The 22159-nt window shown below is 36.9% G+C and overlaps 1 protein-coding gene across 1 annotated transcript in view; it reads right to left on the bottom strand.

Annotated features, from left to right (window-relative positions):
* Nucleotides 1-5802: 5802 nt before the first annotated feature.
* Nucleotides 5803-22159, bottom strand: part of LOC131737973 (protocadherin Fat 4-like) — a 30872-nt gene continuing 14515 nt past the window's right edge. The window contains exons 9-16 of the mRNA XM_059030443.1: nt 21679-21780; nt 20597-20904; nt 19764-19849; nt 15959-16138; nt 14196-14320; nt 12659-12879; nt 11656-11917; nt 5803-7699 (exon numbers count right to left, since the gene is read on the bottom strand). Of these exons, the coding sequence (XP_058886426.1) occupies nt 6150-7699; nt 11656-11917; nt 12659-12879; nt 14196-14320; nt 15959-16138; nt 19764-19849; nt 20597-20904; nt 21679-21780 (2834 nt within the window). The 3' untranslated portion in view covers nt 5803-6149. The remainder of the gene's footprint in view (nt 7700-11655; nt 11918-12658; nt 12880-14195; nt 14321-15958; nt 16139-19763; nt 19850-20596; nt 20905-21678; nt 21781-22159) is intronic.

Raw genomic sequence — 22159 nt, forward strand, 5'->3', positions numbered from 1 at the left:
TGGCATAGGAGTCTGGGATTTGTAGTTTTATTGTGCTTTTCCTTTTAATTTCCCAAATAAAAAGGTTAGATTACGTCACTAACATTGAATGTAAAGTTTTTTAAAAATGCTCATTTTAAAGGTCTATTGAAATGAACTCCACAAGAACATCTGTGTATCCCTCTTCGTTTCAAAATGGTGTATTGGGATTAACCGCTATTTTTTATTATTTATTTATTTTTTAATAAACTGAGAAAGTGGAAATAAATACAAAATGCAGTTTTCTTAATGCTTATAGACACCGTGTCTATCAAGATTTGGTGCCTCCGACTCATCACTCTTTCTCAGCACAGGGAAGGCATTTACTTCGACGTGCAGAATGATTTATAGATTTAGAGAAGCTGTTCCCTGTCATACTGTAGGTGAAATAAAAGCAGGTCCCCAGAGGGAAATATGTAATTCAGAATGTCACCAAACAACAAAGACTCCTTCATACTTATTATCGGCTGTCACTATGGAACTGGCCAGCAATCTGGCCATGTGCTATTCCAACACATGATAAAATGTGCATATATTTCTCATTGCTCATAGAAAAATATATGCAGCTTTGTATTCTTAAAAAATATGGTTCCCATTGGTATAATATATATATATATATATATATATATATATATATATATATATATATATATATATATATATATATACAGTCACCTCCAAAATTATTGGCACCCTTGATAAAGATGAGCAAAAAAGACCAGACCAGACCAGAAAATAATACCAGTGTGACTTTTTTGATGATTCAATAGAATCAACCAAAATTACACATTTCTCAAATTATAAATTTATTAAAAAAAAAAAAAAATGTCACAATTATTGGCACCCTTGTTTTCAGTACTTTGTGCACCCTCCCCTTGCAAGGATAACGACACTTAGTCTTTTTCTATAATGTTTAATGAGATTGGAGAACACATTGGGAGGGATCTTAGACCATTCCTCCATACAGAATCTTTCCAGATCCTTGATATCCTTCAGTCTGCACTTATGGACTGCCCTCTTCAATTGAAACCACAGGTTTTCAATGGGGTTCAAGTCTGGAGACTGAGATGGCCATTGCAAAATGTTGATTTTGTGGTCAATTAACCATTTCTTTGTGGATTTTGATGTGTGCTTGGGGTCATTGTCTTGCTGGAAGATCCACTTGCGGCCAGGTTTCAGCCTCCTGGCAGAGGCAACCAGGTTTTTGGCTAAAATGTCCTGGTACTGGGTAGAGTTCATGATGCCGTTGACCTTAACAAGGGCCCCAGGACCAGTGGAAGCAAAACAGCCCCATAACATCAAAGATCCACCACCATATTTTACAGTAGGTATGAGGTTCTTTTCTGCACACCCATCCATCTTTCGACACCAAACCCACCGCTGGTGTGCGTGGCCAAAGAGCTCTATTTTCCTCTCATCTGACCATAGCACCCGGTTCCAATCGAAGTGCCAATGTTGCCAAGGCTTTTTTTCTGGCAACCCTTCCAAATAGCCTATTGGCATGGAGGTGGTGTCTAATTGTAGATCTGGAGACTCGGTGACCACAAGATGCAACCAAGTTCTGTAATTCTCCAACTGTGGCCCTCGGATTTCCCTTTGCCTCCCGAACCATCTGCCTCACTATGCGTGGGGGCAAGATACACTTGCGTCCTCTACCAGGCAACTTTACCACTGTTCCAGTGGTTTTGAACTTCTTAATTATTACCCTAATAGTGGTAAGTGGTATATTTAGTTTTTTAGCTATTGTTTTGGCTATTGTTTTTTAGCTATTGCTTTTCATTTCAGTTCTTTGCCTTGCCCCATGGTGATGGATGACAAATGGATTTCATATGTGTTTTATACCGCAGTGAAACAGGAAGCCATGGAATACAGTTACGACTGAGATGAACTTAAAGAAGTAGAATGTTTATTTTATTTGATTTAATTTGACTTGCTCAGGGTCACACAGTCAGTGGCTGAGGTGGAATGTGAACCAGGGACCTCGTGGTTACAAGCCCAATTCTTTAACCACTGGACCACACAGCCTCCTCTAACAATGTAGAATGGCTTTATAATATATGTAACTTGAAAACTGCTGTTTTAAATGCATACAAAAGTGAGTGAAAACAGCTGCCTTTATTATTTTTTCTTTGGGAGTAAATTATTAGATTTATATTATGCTGTTCTGAGAAAATTGGGGTCAAGATATCTTTATAATCCTGTAGAAATCTGTGGGAAGAATATGGCGTTTTCATCTGGTGTTTTCATATGATTCCATGATTATCTATATGAAAGATTACTATGAAACATATACTGTAAACATGGAATAGGTGAAACAAATGATAATGAAATATTACCAACGTTTCACTTTATAAATATTAGACAAATATTACCCTCTTATCCCTAACTCTCTTAACTTCCAACATACATAAGAAAAGTACCTGAATAAAGGTTGTATAATATTTGCTGTTACTTTACCTTTAGCAATTGCCATGTAAAGTCAGTTTAAATGCAGTGGGATTAATGGAGAGCATTTGAAGCAACAGTATGATCTGTTGTAATGATAGCAATGAGGCGACACACAAAAACAGATATATTTGGATGACTACAAATAGATTAACTTCTGAATAACTAGATCTGTTGTTTTATTTTTATTTTTAAATTGTTTTACATATTTAATATAAAATGTTGGAACGCCATCCTGGGCAAGCTTATCTAGCTAATTATGTGGTCATGTGGGGTAAAATTAATGAATTGTATTTTTTTTTTTAATTATGAGACAAACTAATTCCAAACAGTATAACAGAATATGGTCATTATCTATCAAATCAGTGCATTTTGGGTGAGAAAGTAAAATATCTGAGAGCTGGTCCTTTTTATACACATTTTTAGCTTCAATTTGCTATTTAAGGATGCTTTCCTGTAACTGGGCAGGATTAGCTGTACATAAATTATTTTAAAATGTATTTGCCCCCAAAAAACATAATTATCAATTTTGGAATAACAGTTATCCATGTACAGTGAAAAACTCTTCATAGGATCGTGTTTCTATACCTTCATTTTCATCACATAAAGTGGTTGATTCAGTACAATGGTAGGTTTGGTACAGGGTGAACATCAAAGGAAAATACCTTTTTGAATACCATATGCAGTTGACTCAGTTAAACAGTGATTAATTGAAGCATTTTTTACTGTACACATGATAGAACATAGTGCTTTATTGGGGAGACTCTTGGAGACATGATTAGAATCTGTTAAAGGATATACTTTTAAAACAGGAGTGGAGATTTAAACTGCTCACTGCTGAAGGACCTGGAGTTAATGGTGTAGCCATGAAAGATCTATTTATAGATTGATCTAAATCCATTGATACTGTTAATTAGAACTAATTGGTTCTCTAAATCCACCACAGCTTGCCTAATAAAAAAATAGTTTAGAGACTGACAACACGTGAATGGGGTTCGATCTGAGTATGGAACATTTGGGTAACAAGTTTTTGAAAATGTAAACGTAGATGAGCCAATGTACAGGGTGATTAGAAAGTATGTTTATCACATCAATGATATGGTGCTTCTTGTACCTGGAATAACTCCCCAAAATGAATTACAGCTAGTTACAGTAGATGTTTGAATCTCATGAAAAGATTCATCTGATGTGCTGGGAGGTAAAGTTTGAAGTTTCCTATATGTTATGTTCGGAAGAACAGTCATAAAACTCCATGGACTCCGGTCATTATTAACAGTTTAAACTTCAGACATTATTTAGTAACGCTGACCTGGACCTTGTACCTGTTTTGATCAGTGCTGTTTTCTACTGTTTGCTGGTGTGGCATTAATTCCTTAATAGTGATCCAGGCAAAACTGTCTATTCTAGCCCTATGTGGTAGGTATCCACATGACTGTGCTTTTTTTTTTTTTTCATGACGCAATAATAGAGTCGTCATATGATCTCTTCTTGGGTAGAAGCCATGAGATTAAAGGTTCTATTGCTTCCTGTTGTGAAAATTTCCCTAAAATAACCCTTTAGTTTCCAACTTTAGATCCAAGTACTGTGGTTTCAGGTATTGGATTATCTCCAAATTTCAATTTTATTTAAAATATGAATACAGAAATAAACAGAAAAAATCAAACTTTAAATAGGAATTCTGAGTATCTGGAAGTTCCAAGGTAAGAGCTAATACTTTTTTGTACTTCAACTGTAGGCCTACCTAGCTGTAAAAATAAATCCTTTACTACTACATTCGCAGCTTCTGATGGTGTTGATGCTGTCATTATACTGAGGCCACACATACAGCTATTACTACTGTATTCCCTGGGTGATTGCTCCCATATGAATGAAATGTATATTACCAGTATATGATACTATCCCTTATACAAAGTGACATTTCTATTAATATATTACAGGTTTGCCAACTGATAATTGACAATATGCCCAACATAGAAAATAATCATTTGATTCTTGGAGCTATCCAGTTATTTCATTTTTCAAGACAGCTGTAACCCATACTTTTCCAGATACTTGATGTTTGCAGTCATAGTTATTCTATTTTTCACTTGTGCAGCTGACAGAATCTGTGCAAATCCAAAATGATGCCGATAGCCCTTAACAATGGAAATGCCGCGTGGCTCGGAAGGAACACTGTAAAAACATGCATGGTTTGGGTCACTAATGAATGCAGAAAAGTTTTCTTTTTGGTGATTTTAACACAGCACTACAGCTAGGCCCTCTAGAATTAACTAAGTATGGAACCTGCTGAATAATGTTACGGTTACATTAAATTTGTAGTTTTCTATATACCAGTACTTAACGAAAAACTGACAAAAATTGAAAAATGTGACATTTTGAAATATAACATGTAATACTGTACTACTATTATGGCTTCCGGTAGACTTTGCAATTTCATTTTGTAGTTTCTTTGATAACATGATGTTAAATAAAAATATATAAATTATGTTCATATAGGTTTTTTTTTTTGTTTTTTTTTAATAATGTCTCAAACCTAAAATTCTAGGTGATGCAAAACTTTTGGCCAAAGCTGTACAATGGCCATTGGAAGAATGGCACATCAGTGGTCTGTTAATGGTTCTGCTAAGGTTTGTTTATGGTAGTTTACAGGTATTATAATTTAATCTGAATTGTATTTTTCACACATTTTTGCAATGGCACCATCTCTTGTTACTATTTACAGCATTTAATTTACAAGACTGGTTGGAGTTTGTTTCTGTTTTAATAAAGTTATGGATTGAAATGGGTGTTAACTAAAATACTGGATGGTCTCATCAGTGACTTTACTCATCTTTTCTAAACATTATTTTAGTTTTGTGTATTAGAAATATTCTGGTCAGTGTCATTTTTAAACATGTTATGTCTTTTCACAAGCTACTGTTTTGTGTTTGCTTTTTTTCAGGGGATTTCTTCCACTTCAGATGTGTTTGTGTAGCCTTGCTCATTAATTTGGTGATGTGCTGTTTGTTGCATCATTCGTGATCTTCCTGTGTTACTCTTCGTTGGTAGATATTGGATCATGACGTTTCTTTCAGCTCTCTCTTCCCTTCTCTTCCGACACAAGGTTTAAACGTTATTACACCACAATCTAATCGTTCACTTGTGTAGTAAACTGTCTAACCTATAGTGAAAGATATTTGCAGCAGAAATGACAGATAAAGGGTATAAATAAAAAGTTTAATAGAGAAGGTTATATGTTCACACTGATCCTGCTCTCTCGCCCCCTAATGCAAAGGTCACATTACCACTACTTCGGCCATCCCTGTTCTTTGGATAGATAGAGTAAACTTCAGTCACCAGTATTGTCATACAACATGTTTAATGTGTATAAACATATATTTATAAAAAACACATTTCATGATCACTATAATCTCTGTATATGCTTGATTTGATATTTACCATACTTTTCCAGTGGCATATGTTTTCACATTTCTTCTTTTCAGAGGATACATCAAATACCCCCCACATAATGGTGACACCTGCTGGAGACTGGGGGAACTGTAAGTTAGACCTGTTTAAGTAGTACAGGTATGTGGTAACTTAACAGATGCAAGAGGTTTTAACTGTGGGAAAGCTGTCTCTGTTCCAAATCAGTGCTATATAGAGAAAAACTTAGGCATTACAGCTTAGTAAGCTGCGTTTGAAAATCAAAATATTTCCTCCTGATCACTCTTTCTGTCAGAATCCAGTTGGCTAACATTTTCTAATTCAATGGGCAATTCAGCAAGATCCTCAAAAACGTCCGCGTATCTGTCAAACTGCAGTCCCAAATTGAGCAAGCCTTCCCATCTGTAATTCCTGCTGAGAGGAGGAGGGTTAAAGCATCTGTCAACTTCAGTGCCGGTGTACAGGTGGCAATCTTTGTAGGGAGAAGAGGTCTTTGCGTCTACGCCTTCACTATAGTCAGACAGGGCACACTGGACGGCCTGCTCACATACACACTGACGTTTCCTAATAAAGGACGGATCTCTTTCACATTCGAATTCAGAGCAGGTGAATGAGCTATGAGACTCACCATCAGAGGAGCTGTCTATACATGGGGCTGGAAGCCTGGGACCCCAGTCTGGAAGTTCAGCATTTCGAGGTGTCACTTTTAGAGGGGGCCTTTTTGGCTCCTGTTTCCGAGCTCGTGGTGCGTTCAGTTTTTTTACCTCCTCTACAGACAAGCCTACTGGAGGCCCAATGTTCTCCACCACATGTTTCCTCCCGATTATTGGCTGAGAGTACAGTGGCTCAGCGAGCTTACTGTGATAACCTTCATTGCTTAAATTGGTAATATGAAGCGAAACCTCGGCAGGCCTTAGACTTCTCTGTCTTCTGTCCTGGGGGGTATATGGTGACGGTAATGCCGGTGATGGTTTCGTGACAACGTAGTGTTTGTTTCTGTTTATTGAGTCTTTATCAATACAGGTTGGGAGCTCTAAATCAACCTGTGTTTGTTCTCCCCAGGTTTTATATTTAGAACCGTAGTTATTAGTTTGTCTGCTGAGATGAATGACATCAGTGTCAGACAGAACAATGCTGTTGGTGCTTTCAATTTCATAGTATTCAAGCTCGCTTTCATTGCATCTGCTGAACATGCTATGCTGCCCTGTATTGCTGTGCTGCACACACGCTTCATCTGTTGTCATGTACTTTTTTTCTGCCTTGATAATGTCAGGTTGCTTATTGCTAGCATCAGGGACAGCTTGTATTGGCACACATGGACTGTCATTATTAAAAGCTTTGTTATCTGTGCCTTGTCGGTCTTTAGCTAATGTTTTTGATGTTTTGCTTTGCTTTTTTGTTTGCAACCTGAAAAGTATAACTACAACCAAGAGAAGTAGTACTACAGTAACAGGAACAACGACACCTATGATCCACAAAGGCACCTCTAAGTCCATTTTATGGCAAACGGCACGCCTATCCAAAGCAGACATGCAGGATTCACATAATGGACCTGTAAAATTGGATGGGCAGATGCAATAGAACTCTCCCACTGCTAAAACTGTGCAGGTTCCTCCATTCATACATGGCTGGGACAGACATGGGATTGCACTGGCTTCTTCAGAGCAGGAAGAGCTCAAACAGTTATTGGCTGAAGAACATCCAATCTGCACAGGGGGGTGGCTGGGCTGTGCCAACACCAACTCATTGAATCCAGTGAATGGCAGAATCTTTCTGTTGTATTTAAAATATTCAATACATCCAGTGAAACCTGAAAAAAGTAAAGAAAAAAGTTGAAATCTGTAAACAATAGTTGCCAACTTTAGGTTGTTTTTTTTTAGCCGATATTATAAACTGTAGTCTTTCATTCTTAAATGTTTTCCAATGTGACTGAACCTTCAGGAATATAAGAAATATGTCTTTTCACTCACATTCTGAGCTGGGCATTAAAAACAGTAATCCATTCTTTTACTTTTCTTGTAAACATTCAGATTGTCTGTCAAAACAAGCCAACCAAAACAAGCCGTAATATTTGTGTTAAACAACATGAAGTATAATGAAGTCCTGCAATTTAGTTTGCTTTTTTGTTTATCTGGCCCAATTTCAAATCCGAGACAGTGACTCAAAAAATGACACACTGGTGTGATGACTTCACATGGAATGATGATGATACGTTATGTACATTATTACTACAGGCTAATAAGTACAAATCTGGGCTCAGCAGGTGAGATATCTGATCATAGTCATCTTGTGTTAAACCACACTGTTAGGTCATTTATTTCAATAGGGCATTACAGTTTCATTCTATAAAATATTCTCATTCTACAGTTTGTTTTTGGTGAAATCAATCATTTTTATCAACCATACATCTTTCTGGGCATAAGATGTAAGGTAAAGTTCAGGTGCTATTTCTGATGCATCAAAGCACAAGATCAAAGATACATACTGTGGATTCACAATCTCTTTATTCTCAATTGTGGGTGTTGAGGAGCAAGTTTCCTGAAGTTAAAACTTAACAACAAAACTGCCATTTATGTTATTGTAAGCCACAGTAATACGTTACAGTATGTGTTCATAGTGGTTAGTTGGGTATAATCTGGTTTAGTGATTATATGGTTTAACAATAGGCTAAATCATCAGGACATTGAGATAAGGGGTGAAAGACATTCATCATAAATACAACTAAATATAGGGCCAGATTTTCAAATGTTTACTCCAGCCTTTATTTAATCCCTATTGTTTGAAACAGTTTAAATTACCTGTTAATTTTACAAAACCAGAACCCAATAACTAAGTTATATAGTCTTCTTAAGCACTCCCAGTGTGTTCTGTTTTTCATTTAACATGAATTTTTCTCCTTTCAAAGAAATAGGAGTTAAAGAATTGAGGAAACACATTGAAAATATGGCCCATACTGTTATATATAGCATGCAACAGCATTAAAGGTCTCAGTGCTGATCCTTTGGGAACTCTAAGCAAATCTATAATAGGTAAGCCAAACAACAGACTGATACCTATTGAAAAGATAATGACAAAACCAGCTAGCAGATTCATTGTCCAAGCCCCACTGCTTGGGCTTCCACAAACAGTAACTGAGGTTTTACCAATCTGAGGCCTGTGGTCAATCTATAAAGTTGATTCTGCTAGTGGCATTTGTCAATAACATGCTATTGTGGTAGAAAGAAATCTTGAATGGCCAAGAGTAAACAAAGAATATTAACTTTATAATTAAACCCTAGTGGACTCAACCTCTCAGCCCAGGGGGACTGTGAAAAGGGCAGGGGTCAGGGCCTTATTATTGATTTGTAATATATGCCTCCTCCAATCTTAACTGAGAAACAAAGCACAAAACCAACGGATGAAGTCTTTAACTTTTATGTATCATAAGAATTATGTTCATAGATCCTGTAAGTTGAGTTTGAAACCATTAAAACAGCAAAATAATATAGATATATGGAAAAAAAATGAACTAAAGTATTTGTCTTGTTGTTTGGATTCATTTTGTATTAATTTCTGTTTCGGTCATCACATCCTGGTGACTTAGCAGTTTAACATAGCTTTTAGAATCATGCCTAACCTCCAAGTACATCTGGTACCGCAGAGGGTAAGCATACAACTGTCAACACTCTGCTTCTACTGGATGCAAAAATACCACATTTGTTCAAAGAGGTATTTCTTACCAATGTATTTCTGTGCTGCTAGGAGACAGGTACATTCTAAAAATGATTCTGAGAGCTAGCTGTATGTTGAGGCCACAGGCATGCTTTAAAGTATTATCTCTTCAGCATTGACCTCACCACAATACAGGGGTAAGTATCAGAGTTATAGGCACATTGTAGTCAAGGCTGCTTTGAAAAGCCAGAATGTTTACCCCCCGGCAAAGGAGAAAACAATGAAAGACCTTCTGGGAAACACAATTCTGCTTGCGCTCTGGGAATTGCGACAGAGAGCCCAATTAAATTAACTTGTTTCGCAGAAAAAGGCGTTTAGGAAAATGATATTCTCATGCAATAAACTGAGCTACTGTAATGGGGAGAAATGCTTTTCTCTCAGCTTTCAGCCATACGACACACAATAATAAATTGCAAGGAAAAAATGAAAGAACTAAGTGTTGGCAAATGCCTTCTGTGTTATGCCTTCATGCGTGTGCTAGAAAATGAAATGTAAAAACGTTACGCTAGGCGTGTGCCATGAAAGCAGTGTTAATTGATACCCAGACAGGGTGATATGGCTACATGTTTCCCACCTATCTCATCCTTGATCAAGGATTCTTTTTTTTTTTGCACAGTTTCACTGATGAAAATATGAACATATTTTATTTCACATATATTATTGTAATAAATGAGATTAAGAATTCTCAATCTTAATTTACTCCTAACTGCTGGGCCGGGCCTTTTAGTTTTCTTTAGTTTTTATTTCACCCATAACTTAAATACTACATCATGAATTATGAGGTAAAAATATGAACCAGTGTCAAAAGGTTTATCTACTTAATTTTTTTCCTTTTCCCATCCCTGCATGAAAAGCTCTTGAAATGTCAATTGTTGTTATCGATGCCACTGTTGTTGATATCTTTGCACATTCAGTAGGTAACACTGGCTATGTTTACAACAAAAAGAGTGCTAGCATGCTATGATAGTAGCGCTATTATTCCTGAATAAAATCCACTTTACCTTTTCTTACTTTGACACAGGTTGACAACAAACTTCTAAAGGCTGTACCAGTGTGTGTCTGGGGCAAGGCCGAGGCACTGCTCTTTAAACAGTGTGTGTGTTAGAAATACAGCTTGTTTATTTTTAATGTAAATTTGGCAGGGATAGGGTTAAAATACCATTCCTGCTAAATCCATGTGCAGAGTGTGGCCAAGTGTTGATTCATTCATCAATTGTCAATCAGCCCTAGCTACATGGTACATAAGGAGCCAGATCCTTTGTTCTGGGCTTATTTAGTTTATGGAAAGGAGGGAGCAGTAGGTTGTGCTTCCTGTTGGTGCACTGTGAAAGCGCTGCTTGGGTGCATGGATTTGTTTTGTGTTGTTTAACTGTTTATTTTGTTTAATTTCAAAATAAAAGTATGCAGCCATGTTGAATCGCAGTCTTCCGTCTCCTTGCCTGCTATTCCTGCCGCTAGCCGGCCTTGACCGCAATATTAGTCTACCACAGTGGCATTTATGGTAATTAAGAAGGGGCTTCAAATGACTTTGTAAGATTTTAGAATGATAGTACAGAAATGCTTAAATCCACGCTATGTGTCATCTATGCTTTCTTATGTCTGAGGATGGTTAAATGTCAATAGGCTAGCCTTACTAATTCCACTGAAGTTTATTTTTTGAACTGCGTTATGTTAATATGTGTTTCAGTTACCCTTCCTCACTCAGCAATTCAATCATCACCATCTTGACTGTAATATGAATTTCAAGCTAAAACAAAATATGTCTGGTATAAGAGAAGAGATTTCAGATCAATTTGATTTTCAGAGCGATTATAACTGCTATAATTATAACAAGAGAAGAACCTTTGTATTAATCATACTTTTCAACACTGGGATTCAATGATATGATCTTAAAGACCGAAAGAAAGCTTTATTGATTGAGCTACAGTTCAGCTTGCAGATGAGATTTCAGTGGTTTATCTGCAACAGTCTGGAATGCGCCTTTCAAAAATCTAGAAAAAGAATGTTCCACTCTGGGTGCCAACAGTCGCTGTAACAGTGCCAGTATTTGCTTACCTGGTTCATTTGCAATTCTAAAGTGTCCAGGTGGTATTCGTCCAAGTGAAAAACTCTGCACATTGATTTCAGAGAAGTCGTGGGTGTGATTGGTGACATTCATGATGTATTTATTGTCTAAAATAAGATGAGTATAGAGTCTGTCTCTCTCAAGGTGAAGGAGATGCCATTGGCCTTCAGAAAGCAAGGCTTCAGCAGAGACACTTCTCACATGACCAGACAAACCATCCTCTGAAATGTAATGTATTTTTCCATCAACCATCTGCAAAAAACAATAACATCTGGCTTATTAAATATCTAACTTTTAACTGAAGCAGACTGCCTTAGCATGCAGCTTGGGTCACTCTTAACCTAGCTTACAAGAAGAAAAGGTAGCTGAAAACCACACTTTCTAGCACCAATACATGGTGTTTATTTAACCCTTATATTGGCTAAATTCCCCTGGATTGGTATTCAAATTAACTATGAAAAAGTACTTATCATAGTTCATCAACTTAAAGAGCTCTCCGTGTGCTCTACAATATCTTCCATAATCGCCAATACCCCTTTCACACACAAATACTGCTACTGTGCCGTCTCAGAGACGTTTCAAAATCTCTGCTCTAGTGCACTGGGGTTTGAGTTCTGTCCTCTAAATAAATAAATAAATATATAAAAGGTGCTCAGGCTTTTCTGTTCCGTGCCACATCATGGATTGTTATTGCTGTGTTACCTGTTTGACAAAAATCCTTACACTATCAGTGCACTAGAGCGGACATTTTGAAAAGAGCTTTGAAACAGACTTTAAAGTTGTAAGTGTAAAAAGTTGTCGGGATGTTAAAATAAAAATTACAGGTACATTATTTAAACAGTTGTAGCAACACGTGGGGACGTGTAACGCTATATCGGAACTCCGCTACTTACTCTTTAAGCAGTTGCATTACAAAATGTAATCAAACTTGTACTTGATTTATTGGCCTAAATAAAGATTTATCAAGGAGGAGCTGCGCGTTACAATACTAACCTTCACAGATGTGGAACCGTCATGTCCTTGAATATGGACCAGCACTCCTTCCTTCCGTCTTGTCATGAACTTTATTTCAACTGCTGAAATGTCATCTTTTTTTTCGTTCGTCACACTGTCCAGTTGGTTTCTCACCAGCTGGCTTCGCTTATAGCTTTCTTTTATGACATAATCAATATACGATTCTCCATCAAGTTGTAAAGCAGAGTCCTGGGAGATTTCTAATGAAGATAGAGACCAATATTACAAACACTATTACAAAAACTATAGGAAATAAAAGGAAACTAGGGTTAGAGTAATGAAAGCCATGTAGTTACTGTATAACTGTACATCAGTGTTAATGAACTGGTAATTTTTAAACTGATAAAAACACAATAACACTGTTTCATACTAGCTAAAATCATGGATTATCAATAATTTACAACAGTAAGAATTTAAATCTGTTAAAATGTACTGCCTTGATGAATAATGTATGTATAATCTCAGTAAACACTGTGCAATAATTGGATGCACCTAAATTAGACTGTTCTTACACTGATGATAATAGCAGTCTTTTCAGACATGGTTTAATATATAAAACCATTCGAGATAACTGCTCAATTTACCAAACTGAATGTCAAGGTGCAGACATAAAAAAGTAGAAGTGTTAATTATGTACTTATAGTTTATAGGCCTGTGAAGAAAAAATCAGAATATTTCACCTTTAGGTTAAATTAAAATGCAATAAGGTATGCTAACTGCTCAATTAACAACCCTTGAGTTTGCAAGACCTTTTTTCTGTGCTGATGTTTGGAGCGCAATATTACAATAAAAAAGGGATTAGACAAAAAACAAATTAAGAAACGCCTGCGATTACACACTGAAAATAGATTAAAGGGCCTCCACGAGCAGTCAGGATGGCACTGATTCAGCGTAATGAATCAGCAAGGAATTTGTTCAGGTTTATTTTACTGTCAACTACTATATGATATGCATAAGGTAACCTGTACTATACATATGAATGGGAATTTTGAAATAAGGCAGCAATGTTAAGCAGGCCTATTTACAGTACATTTCTACAGTTGAGTAAGTGATGTGATAAAATTCAATGAAAAACATCCTTTTCAATATTTTAATGTTACCATAGCTACCCTCTGAACAGGTGCCAAAAATGCCCAAGGGTATCTGATTGGCATACTAGTGATTACATTACAATGCATACAATAGGATGAGGAGGCAAAAATGCACATAATGAAAACAGTTTGATTTGGAAAAGAATGGGCAGAACTAAACCTTTGCATTGCCATGGTAACTAGCAACTGAGAGTCCAGCAAAAACAAACTCCCCAGAATGTGCTGGACTAAAGGAACATACATATTAAATTTAGAATTTACATGAATCTTAACAGATGAGGATCAATATCGTTTTCTAGTTTTTTGTGACATTAATACTACTGAGGGGTTGCACCTTGACCTCCCAGAAGGCACGATAACAGTGTGATAACGGCTTAGTTTGACAGTTTGCGGTTTACAATATAAAGACAGAAAAGGGGACTTACTTGTGCCACAGTTTGGTCCAGTAAATCCATCAGTGCACTGGCAGAGATAAAAGGACCAGAAGTCGAGGCAAACAGCACCGTTAAGACAGACTTCATTCTTACAAGCATGGTGTATACGAGGGCAGCTGCAAAATGGATTAAGCCCACGGTATTATGGCCCAAGGTATTTCTTCTCATTATCATTATTGTGTTTCTATTGCTACACAGCTCTGGCCAAAAGTTTTTCATCACCTTATAGAATTAACACATTTTCCTTCATAAAGTCGAATGAAACCTGCTGAATTGTGTTACGTTAACATATTGAATTACACACTGCTTTGTAGTTTGTCATATACTTAATGAAAAACTGACAAAAATTGAAAAATGTGACAGTTCGAAATCTAACATGAAATACTGTCCTACTATTAAGGCTTCCGGTAGTTTCTTTAATTACAGTATGTTAAATAAAATATCTAAATTATGTTCCCATAGTTTGTTTTCTTTTATTACATCGATCCTAAAATTCTAGGTGATGTAAAACTTTTGGCCATAGCTGTACCACACATTAAAAACGCAAAAAGGTAAGGCTGAGGTCATGAAGTGGGTTTCTCTGTGGAATACAACATGCTACACATGCACACCGAAATGAAGATCCTCAGCAGTCTAGAATGCCTTATAACAAATATACACTAAGTGCATGTGCCTATATTCAAGTGTGTGTTTATGCACATAGGCACATGCACGTATGTGCAAGAGAGTTAAAGCAGAAGACAGATCAAACCAAATCTTGTCCACAGAAAATGATGTTATTAATTATGGGGTATACAAGAAATGTATGGGGAGAGAAAATCACATAATGAAGTTTATAAAGTAAAGTTCGGGAGTAGGGATGGCCCCTACACATTTTGTCATCTAAATGTAACCTATAAATACCCGTGTAACTCACCCCTCTTGCGTTTATTTCATTCACATCTCTCCACCTCCCCCATCTCCTCCCCAGCAGCTTCTCAAGGAATAATGTATTACTGCCTGTCTCCACAGATGGTCAGCTGGCGAATCCTCAAGCCAAGCAGGTTTGATGCCAAATTGTTTCATCCATACATCACATAATCATCAATAAAATATTTCCTTAAACTCAAATTTCTGTGGTGTGTGGTTTGTCCTGAACTAATGAACTTACAGAGTTGTGGCAGGATAAATGGGCTTCCCCAGTATAAATATATGAAAACAAAAATATATTTTTTATTATATTATTATAATATAATCAATTGAGAAACTCAGAACTCAAGAAACCCTGATTAGATACAACTCCATTAACATTTTGGTGTTTTCTCTTATACAAGTTTAACACAGTATTTTTTACTGTATTTTTACAGCTTTACCATGATTTTCCTATGCTTATTCTTTGCATCTACCTTAGTTTATGCTGGTGTTTCATGTTTATTAATGTGCTTAACCATACCTCCCTATTCTTTACAATGCTTACCTACAGTATGCTTTACCATGCTTTATTAGACTTATTCCACTGCTATGCTTCTACAATGATAAAGTTTATCCTCCGTCCAACACTGGACTTGGGTTAAATTGAGTTAATTCCTTTCTACAAACACCAGCAAAAAATAAGTTTGTGATGCTATCATGCGTAAAAAGTATTGAGTGTTAAATTCACGCTGTTAATTGGCATCAAACAGCTGCTCCACCACTTAGGCAATGACCCAATTATTACATAATGGAATAATTGTATTGCTAATATCTGATACAGTATTACATGTGTCATACAGTACCTGTCAAGAATATTGTGGGATATCAGTGCTTGAGAAGGCTCTAAAGGAACACCATTTAGTCGGATATTTTTCACACATCCAATAAAGTCATCAGTTCTCACTTGGCCTGGCCGGCACAGAATGGGATCAATAGACTTCATTCCACCAAACACCATGTTATTGGATCCCACATCCAATGTCCTGTGGGAAACAAAAAGTCAATAACTTAATACAATCAAGATTTTTTTTTAATAACACTAATAACACTGAGTAACATTCCTGTAATTGAAAATACACACAGCAGCATTATTTAACATGAAAAAAAAAATTGTGCTACCACAGCTTAAAGTTTTATCTCTGCGAATGCACTGAGGACGACGCTGGTAGCGTCGAAACATCAGCACTGTTGTATAGACATTAACATCTGTCTCTTTTTATATCGACTAATTAATTAAATACATATTGCAAGGCTACCATGTGTGCTCTCATAACGAACCTCCTTTTTTAACGATCCAAGCAGCAACAACTGTTTTTTTCAATGGAAATTAGCTCTTTTACAAAATCTACCTGGATAAAAAGATCTTGGTAGTGACTGACACTGAACTTTCTCCAGTGTGAATGTGTTTTTCTCTCAGTGAAAACAAAGACCTTGGTAGACTAATTCTAAGATAAGGCTGATTCATAGATAACCTATTGTAGTGCGAATCATGTGTGACGTATGCAATCTTCACACAAACTGCAACCATGGCAACAGGCGTGCATTGAGAAAAGCGCAAAAAATACGAAGCAATCTAAGCTGGATATGTTTTTCAAGAGAAATAATTTCATAATTACTGTTTTCAGCATGTAAGTGTACTTTTTATTTTTTTAATTTCTTTACTGTTTTCTTTTAAATATACAGTTTAAATGTTGATCAATGTGAAGTTGTCTTGAAAGAACTACTGTATACTGTATAAAGATGTTCAATTCAATTTGGGTGTTTCTTCATTATTCGGATACAGCAAATTGCCAAAAAAAACCCTATTTTAGTGAACAACCTGATATAACGAACATTTCTCCAGGTCCCAGGGGGGTTCGTTATAATGAAGTTAGCATATATATATATATATATATATATATATATATATATATATATATATATATATATATATACATACATACACACATTTAGAATGCCCAATTGTTTTACCCCTGACTCTATTCCCATTTTAGAATGTTCCTTCACCGCAGCAATTCCCCACACAGCCCAGGAGAACTGATGGTTCAGTGAGCATCCTCTGATCATGCCAATTTTCCCTTTTACACTCGAGAGCAGATGTCAGCAAGCTACCGGCCCCTGGAGCACAAAGGCCAGCCCTGCAGGTGTCTGTCTGAGCTCACCAGGTGCCTGGCCATTAAAGTCTGCTGTAACAGATCCTGACTGTTTAACCATCCTAACCCACGGGAGCGCCAGAATCAATGCGCTGCTCCCTCTGGAAACCCCAGCGAAGACCAGCGACTTCACACAGCCAGGTCGAACCTACGCACCCCTGACTGTATGACTCACCCTGCACATGACGCGACCCTGCTTTTACCAGGTGAACCACTCGGGGACCCCCACCACAGCCTAAACTTATATACAGCATTATCATGCTTAGGTGCTTTACATAAGACATGCAAAATGCTATTTAATACTAAGGAGTCTTTAATTTATAACTAAAAAGTGATCCCCGATACGCCTCGACAGACAGTAAGTGATGGCCAGGTAATTCCATTGATGAATGCACAAATCTAATTGTTGACTTAAGAAGACCCCAGTTGCACTTGGGTATTAAGTGGGTGACAAAATCAGAACGATAGCTTGGACCAATCATGTGAAGATGTTCTTTGATCAAGAGGAGTGTCTTTCTGCTAAAGCAGAACCTGATTGGTAACCAAGGTAACCAGACAAGGACAGGAATTATGGGTGTCAGTCAGAATCCTAACAAAAATATTTTGCACTCTAGTGCAGGAAGGCAAGAAAAAAGTGTTTTCAATGTCGTATACGGTGAACCAGAGAAGCTGCTCAGCGATATTCAAAAAGCACCTTGATAATGACCTACAGCAGGGGTTAAAGCTGAATTGAAACTGACAAGTATGCTCTTCTTCATGGAACAAAGCCAAACAGGAATGCAAGCATGAGTGACCAGTAGAAATTGAACATCTGTGGTAGGAGAATCCCCAGCTTCCTGAGCCTACTGCAGCGAGTCATGGGATTAATGGGTCTAGTTACGACACCATGCTGCGATTGGTGAGCTGTGACAGTGAGACAGTGAGGCAGGCAGACCACACGGAGTTCACATTTACATATCGAATTACATAACACTTTGTAGCTTTCCATATACTTAATGAAAAACTGACAACAATTGAAAAATGTGACATTTCGAAATCTAACATGAAATGACAGTAACACAATATAGAAGCACCATAACCCAGAGCCACTCCGAATGATTGCAAACATCATAAAAAGTAAGGGAAATGTCAAATGAAAAAAAAAATAATCACAGCTGAAACTACTGTATCTTTAAATGATCAATCGTCCAGTTGATGTGGAAAATCTTACCTCTATAAGGGCCCTAGAGTCATGATTATTGAGACATCAGTAATGTGCTGTCTTGAATAAAGAACTGCGTGCCAAACAAGCCCCAGCTACCATCCCTCGATCAAAGTCTGTTCGGTCAGCTGTGTTGCCCATGCTGAAATGCACTTAAAAATAAATACAGCAAATGTCTGCCTTATTGACGCTCTACCTGTTACACTGCATTTCGGAACCTGACAACCAGTTTAACATGCTTCAGGTAAATTATTGAATGTACTGCATGGAGCTGCATGATTTCTTTCAAATGTCTTCCACAAAAAAGACATCAACTGCATGAAAACCGGAAATATTTCTGCCAAAGATCGCTCTGTCCAGTACAAGAAGGGACCATTTCATTCACATATCTTTTTAATTTTGTTTGATAATTCACTGATGGTGAAAATACAATGTCTTTAAAAGGTGGACATGATGAAATAGTCTACAATTTAGCATTTAAATATTTAGGAACACCTGTATAATAGCTCTGAGAAAATGATCAATTTTGAATGCTATTTTTTTTCTGCTTTAATAAATATTATGCTTAATCATGAAATATTTTGAAATACCTATTTTTGTGAAATTTTACCATAAAATAATCCCTACTTATTGGAAACTTCATATTATTACATACAGGTAGTGGACAAAAAAATGGAAACACCTGGGTAAATGAGGGACACCAAGTATATTGAAAACAAGAGCTTCCACACAGGTGTGGCTCATGCGTTAATTAAGCAAATAATATCCCAGCATGCTTAGGGTCATGTATAAAAATGCTGGACAGGCCTGGTTGCCTATAATTATGGCTAGCATGGCTGCAAGAGGCCAGTGACTTTGAAAGAGGGCGCGTTTGGCAGGAGCTTCAGTGACCAAGACAGCTCAACTTGCTGATGTTTCACGAGCAACGGTGTCTAAGGTGATGTCGGCATGGAACTCCGAGGGAAAGACATCATCAGCAAAGGGCAACAGTGGGCGGAAGCACATATACCAGGATCATGATATCCGTGCATTAATTCGAAGTGCAAAGCAAAACAGGCGAGCAACTGCAGATCAAATGACTGCAAATGTCAACCTGGGGCGCGAGCAGCCAGTTTCATCAAAAACAGTCTGCCGAGAACTCCACAGAGCGGGATACCATAGTGGCCCAACGCCCTGTTAAGTGACTTTACATTGGTGTTTCCATTTTTTTGTCCACTACCTGTATATTGCCATATATTGTTTTTTTTACAGTACCTTTCGTTACCAACTCCTTCATTGCTTGAGAAACAAAATCCATCCGGCTTGTCATCTGTGCAGCTATCCACCTTCAGATAACCAGCCTACCCATTACAGAAGCAATTCATTTCAGTTAAACATTCACTGTGGGCAAGTTATACACACAGCAAACAGATACGTATAAACAACAACATTTACAATTCTGATATTTAATAAGTATTAAAGCATTGTCAGAGTCTTCATTTTAATGCATGTTGCTATCATTTAGTATGCTCATTCAGATTTTAAATCTCAGTTGAAGCCTATTTATCCTGCCACATCCTGTAAGGCACTTTCTGTTTTACAGACAATGGTACCCCAACTGACCCCACATCGTGTTACCTTTAACATTAAATAATGCAAACTGTTTGTGCAAAAAATGGATGTTCAAGGAGGTGAGAGTATAGGATTACATAGACTTAAATGAAGTAAAAAAAATATGCCCACTTTAGGCTGTAAAATCACAACTGTTTTAAAATAAATGTTTTGTAAAATCTGAATACCTGTGTCAATTTTCAGCTAAAGGAACAAATACTTAAGCAATTTATCAATTGCTGTGAAATGATCTTATACGTTTCTAAACTGGGAACCCTTTGCAGGTTACAAATGAACCCAAAATCTCTGAAAGGAATAAAACAAACAGTATAAATCTAGAAGAAATTGCTCAAAACAATAATTTACCTGTTGCTAGCTGCAACTACTGCAAGTTGTGTCTTTCTAGTGTTATACCATTATAATGGTTTTAATACTTTCAGAAAATGGGCCCTCGATGTTGAATAGGTGTCTGAACAGGGGAATGAATTGGGACTCACTTGCCCAGTTCTGCTTGCAGTTACTGTGTGAAAGTAGCCATCTGCGATGTCCTGTTCTGTATTTATCCTCACTGTGCCATTCCCCAGGTTATATGATAACTGGGCCTTTCCATCCACTATTTCAAGGGCAAGAAACTCACTTTCCGAGTCTTCCCTGCTTTCGTAGTTGTAAAGGAGTAGAGAGTTTTGCTGCACAGTTGCAAACTCCAGAGAAAGAACATTGTTTCTAGGATCTAAAGGTGGCAATTCCATGTACGACAATTCTTCAAAACCATAGCTGTTGTCTTCGCAATTAATACCATCTAAACCTAAAATGAAAATATGGTGACGTTAAGGGAAGGAATTGTGACGATTAGTGTGCTACAGTACATGATTCTTATTATTATACATAGAATCTATATTTGATGTATCGATTAATCACTCCTGTGGGCTTTGATCGATTAAAAAATAACTGATCGATTAATCATGTCTACTCGTGTGCGGTATCAAAAAGTGGTGCATGAAAAAAATACTTGAAAAATGTCGGAGAGTACTTCTAGAGACCTTGGCAAAAGACCTCTAGATTGGAGAACAACAGACTGCAACTTGCAACATTTATTCATCGGCGTTTTTCCTTTCACAGCAGTACTATCATGTTCATGTACATCGTATCATGTTCGTCGCAAGTAAGCTGATTCTTCTATTGTATTCAATGTAATTTTTTCAGATGGCATCAGAAAATTAACATCTGTAACATATTTTTTTACTCAGTAAGTACCTTTGTTAATGTGAAACTTGAAAGCTTAACATATACCAAAAGCGGATCTGTTAAATACAGTATTCTAGGTTGTAGTACAACTGGTAATTGGCACTAATATATTGGCTACTGATGTATTTTTTTATCTTTTTCTTTTAGACATGGCATTTGGCTGAAGGAAACAAAAATGGGCAGTACAGCTCAAAAGAAAATGTCAGATTACGTCACTAAAAGTAATTACTTGTAATTGTCTTTCAATACAATTTGATATCACTAGCAAACAGCTGTGATTAATAGATTATTCGATTGCTGATCGTAAAGAACGCTTTCACTGTAGAATCCTTACCAAAAGGGCAGTGACAATTATATCCAGTAGGAAAATTAGCACAGGTTCCCTGGAGACAAGGGGATGATGCACAGTGGTCAGCACTCTGTTCACAGAATGTGCCTAAAAAAAGTGATAATATAGAATAAGAAAAGAAAAATGTGTTTGTTACAAAATAACATTTAAAACTTTTAGCCTTTTAAAAAACAATTACTCCATAGTATTTATAACCATATAACCACAATGAACATTTCATGACTGTTTAATAAATCAGGTCAACATACACTATATTATGGATCATAAATGTTTTAGCTGATAGTATAAAATGTATCTTTAGGCTGCAAGTTCTCAAATCAGAGACAAGTCAACAGCCACCTAATGTCATAACACCTGTGGGTGGATATACTACTGCACCACACAACATTTCTAACTATATTCTTTTCCTTTAAAAAAAACATGGCATGGCCGTTTCTTAGCATACATTCTCGAAGCTAAGCAGAAC

The sequence above is a fragment of the Acipenser ruthenus genome, chromosome 9, assembly GCF_902713425.1.
Source record: "Acipenser ruthenus chromosome 9, fAciRut3.2 maternal haplotype, whole genome shotgun sequence".
NCBI classification, from domain to species: domain Eukaryota; kingdom Metazoa; phylum Chordata; class Actinopteri; order Acipenseriformes; family Acipenseridae; genus Acipenser; species Acipenser ruthenus.